The 4,638-nt window shown below is 32.8% G+C and overlaps 1 protein-coding gene across 1 annotated transcript in view; it reads right to left on the bottom strand.

Moving 5' to 3' along the window:
- The window catches only part of DPP10 (dipeptidyl peptidase like 10), a 1,219,576-nt gene that overhangs the window by 96,175 nt on the left and 1,118,763 nt on the right, over positions 1–4,638 (bottom strand). The window contains exons 18-19 of the mRNA XM_007937655.1: positions 1,311–1,409; positions 1,138–1,207 (exon numbers count right to left, since the gene is read on the bottom strand). Coding sequence (XP_007935846.1) covers positions 1,138–1,207; positions 1,311–1,409 — 169 coding nt within the window. The remainder of the gene's footprint in view (positions 1–1,137; positions 1,208–1,310; positions 1,410–4,638) is intronic.

Here is a 4,638-nt window from a genome sequence, read left to right as displayed (position 1 = left end):
ACTACGGAAGTAGATTGCCCAACCTTCCTTCCAAGGAGTGGCTGGTGGGTTTGAACCGCCAGCCTTCTGGTTAGCAGTCAAGTGTCTTCAGCACTATGCTAATACAGTTCTAAAACATAGGTTGTATTACAATGCATATTTCATGTTTGGAGAAACTAAGCCTCTCTGAAGGTTAAGCAAATTTCCCAGGGACACAGAACTAGTAAATGGCAAAACCAGAATTGGAACCCAGATAGTCTGACTCTCTAGACTGACTAGCCTGAACACTTAGCTGCTATATTCAATAATCACTGTAAGAAATGTAATATGCATTTTCCTTTGGTACTAAAGGATCTCTGATGGTGTAATGATTAAGGCATTTGGCTGCTAACCAAAAGTTCAGTGATTTGAAGCTGCTCTGCAGGAGAAAGATGAGGCTGGTTGCTTCTGTAAAGATTTACAGCCTTGGAAACTCAATGGTGGTGGCTATCAGTCAGAAATGACTTGATGACAGTGAGACTTTTTTTTTTTCCTACTAAGGCTTTGGCTATAATTCTAGACAATTTTAAGCATTGTCATAGTTATATGATGACTATGTTCTCAATAAGGAAGATAACTCGAGGGAATAAAATGTTAATTCAGTATCAAGTTATTAATGCATAAGATGTTAGGGGCCTCTGAGCCCAATGCTACATGGCCACAACAGTGTTTTACAGGAAGTTTGAATGATTTAAACTCAAAAGTCAATTTCAAGAGTTAGTTTTTCTCCTAATAAATTCAGGATAAAGAATAGATATGAGCAGCTTAAATATTACCAGTTATTTTTAAAATGGATATAACTGTTTCCTCAATGTTGTACAAACACTGATCAAGAGCATATCACTCAACTAATTGCCAAGCAGATACTCACAAACCTGATTATCTGGTTACTATTCCCACTGATAGCATCAAATTCTACTTTGGATGCATGAAGTACAAAAAAATTAAGTAGTTCTTGATATAATTTAGTGATGGTATCCTTGAGGAATATACAAATGACAGCTGCACAAATAGGACTTCTGTAGCTGTTATTGTTTTTACTCAAAATGATGTTACAATAAGAAAAAAATATATAAAATATTTTGATTCTTTTACTGCAAAGATAAGGAAAATACTTACATTATTAATAGAAGAGCATACTGGTTTCGGTCCGTAAAATCTTTGGGAAAGGACAACTGTAAAGGAAGTTCTTTTAAAGAAAGCAAAATATTAAAGATAGAGAATTATTTAGCTTTAAAAGTAAAAGATGCATAGAAAATTGATCTTGAATAACAGCATGCACTAAACTTTACCATAATCATCAATATGAAGCATTTTAATTTCTGGCTTTACTATCTTCTTCTTCAGGACAGCTTCCTTCAACATAGAGTTGCTTTCCAACATAAAATATTCTATAAGTCAAAAAAGGTCATGTAAATAACTAACTACTAGGACTTTTTAAATAATTAATTTGACATAAGAAATCACTGTTTAGCTGTTACCATTTGGCAGGGACTGTGCTAGGCACTAATTAAATTGTCATAATTTCTTTCTAGAATTAATATATAGTTTTCTACCTGAATTTCTAAAATCAAATAAAATTTTCTCCATTGGCTGTTATATGCCATAATTGGCTAGTTTGACCACCCTGCAGGCTCTAAAGGAGAGGCAGTATTTATATTTCCAAAATGTAAACTGATCGTGTCACCTTTACACTTAAAAATATTTAAAGTGTTACAAAATTAACAATATAATGAAATCCACATTGCCTAGCATCCAATAATAACTAGTAAGCAGGAAAAACAATCAAATAAATAAAATAAAAACAGGAAAATAGAAACTATGATGAGGGCATATGTAATCAATGAAACGAGACCAAAAAATGACTCAATGGTAAAATTGATAGACAGTGACATTAACAGAGAGACTGTAACTATATTCTACATGTTCAAGGTAGAAAAAGCATAACATGTTAAGGGGAAAAAATGTTAAAGAAATAAAAACTTACCCAAATTGAATTTCTAGAAATAAAAACTGTAAAATTCAAGGTGAAAACTGTAATATCTGATATGAAAAATATATTGGATGGGAATAACAGCAGATTAGATACTGAAGAATAAAAGAATAATGAAGTTGAAAATATACCAATAGAAAATGTTTACAATGAAACACCAAAAAATAGAATTTAAAAAAGAAAACATGAAGAAAGTATCAGCAATTTGTCAATGTGATATGGTAAATGTAATATGGTGAATTACATTGATAGAGTGTTGAATGTTATGCCATCCATGGATCCCTGTTATAAATTTCACATGATTGTAGTATACTATCTTTTAAAATTTATTGTTGGGTTTAACTTCTTATTATTTTCTTAAGGATTTTTGCATCCATATTCATGAGAAAATCTGATATTATTATTATTATTATCATTGTTATTTTTTGAGGGAGAAGGATCCTTGTAATGTCTGTCTCGATAATAACAAAATATCTTCTCATAAAATGAGATTTTAAGTGCTCCCCTTTTCATTTTTTTTTTTTTTTCCTGAAAGAATTAGTGTGAGTTTGTTTAATAAATATGGGATAGCACTCACCATTATATCCAACTGGAACTGAAATTTTCTTATGGGAATAATGTTAGCTGTGAATTTAAAATTTAGCAGATAATGAGCTATTTAGATATTGTATTTTTCTTATGTGAATGTTTATCACTTTGTATTTTAAAGTATTTGTCTGTTTCATCAACTGTGTCAAATATACTGACATAAAATTGTTATCTTTTTAATGTCTGTATGATTTGTATTAACATCACCTCTTTCATTAATGAAGTGGTAATTATGTTATGTTTCTCTTTTTTCTTTATGATAATATGTATAATTTCATCAATACGATTGATTTATTTGAACAAGTATATTTACGTGTTACAAATTTCTTGCTTACCCTTTTGTATATCACTGATTTCTTCCTTCAATTTCACATATTTTTATATTTACTCTATTTTTCTAGTTTCATTCAGGGAAGATCTCTGATTTAAAATTTAGATATATTGTGCTTCAGTTTCATTCATTACAAATATTTTCTAATTGTTTATTTGTTCTTTTATCTACGCATTATTTAGAAGTGAGTTATGTAGTAATGTCTAAATAAACCAAAAAAAAAAAAAAAAACGCACTGCCATTGAATTGATTCTGATTCATAGTTGACCCCCACTGGGTTTCTGAGGTAGTAAATCTATATGGAAGTAGATTGCAGTGTCATCCTTTCACGGAGTGGTTGGTAAGTTTGAACACCCGAGCTTCTGGATAGCAGTCAAATGCCTTAGGCACTGCACCACCAGAGCTCTCCTTTAATGTGTAAATAGTTGAATGTTTTTCAGATTTCTTTCTATTGATTATTTCTTGTTAAATTCCACTTTATTTAGAGACCATAATCTGCATGATTCTAATTGCTTGGATTGTTAAATATATACGTACATTACAACCTTGGAAACCTTATCGGGCAGTTCTACTCTGTATGTCATTAGGATTGATTTGTTTTTTTTTTATTTATTTCTTACTTTATTCCTGTTAGTTTGAGGTAACATATCCAAAGTGCATGCATAGGATTGTTGGGCCTTCTCGATGAACAAATCCATTTTTTACTGTGAGATATATATATATATATATATATATATATATATATATATATATACATATATATATATATATATAATGACAAATGTAAGAACATTGGGCAAGAGTTCCGACAAGATGGCAGACTAGGCAGAAAGACTGCACAGACCCTCTTCAACAAAGAAAAGGGAAAATAATTAACACAGACACAGAAGATAATCCTGGACCCCTGAGCCTTAAAGGGAAGGATATAGAAGTGGACTAAACCCCAACTAGCAGAAGAATTTGCATGAAAATCCACAAAAGGAGACATATGGAGCTGCGGAGCTATGGTCTGGCAGTGATCCTGAGCGATCCTGATGGCACAGACAGCTTGGAGAGTGCCGAGTGGAGGAAGGACCTAAAAATTAAAATCACTAGCCAGGGACTGCACGGAGGACTGCTCTGGTGGCTGAGGAATAAATGGAGAAGGTGACAAGAAAGGCGGGCTGAGCTGTGGATATTTGCCTGTCTGGAGGGCGCAGCCATTTTGAATGTTTACAAGCAGCTTGACCATTTTGGATATTTAAAGAGACAGTGCTCTCCCAGATTCCAGGGGCTTAAGAATAGGTCCTGCTTGCCAGCAAACCCAATGACACTCCAGACCTGCATGACTGAAAAGTTGCGACATTCCGCTCGTTACTCTTATAACCCACATCTGCTGGGTGAACGGAGGTGCAGCCATCCCTCACTTCCACGTACCTGATGGGCCTGTAGAAATTCCATTCCAGTCTGTGTGCTAAGATGGAGACTGAGTACCCTGCCCTGTCCTCCACTGATTTTTTCTCTTTTTTATTTTTATTTTTTCTCTTTTTCACTTTCTTTTTTCTGGTGTTTAGTTTGCTTGCATTTGTCTGTTTTAAAACTACTATTATTAATAATACTTTTTTCCTTTTTACTATGATTCTTTATTCTTCCCTTCTCACATCCTAGTTTACAGCTTTTTTTCTTTGCCCTATTCCTGGTTGGAAATAATAATAATAATAATAATTTA

Source organism: Orycteropus afer, unplaced genomic scaffold, assembly GCF_000298275.1.
Source record: "Orycteropus afer afer isolate SDZICR_OR568_19922 unplaced genomic scaffold, OryAfe1.0 scaffold00004, whole genome shotgun sequence".
NCBI classification, from domain to species: domain Eukaryota; kingdom Metazoa; phylum Chordata; class Mammalia; order Tubulidentata; family Orycteropodidae; genus Orycteropus; species Orycteropus afer.
Note: the sequence above shows the minus strand (reverse complement) of the source record. Positions and strands in the feature narration are given on the sequence as shown.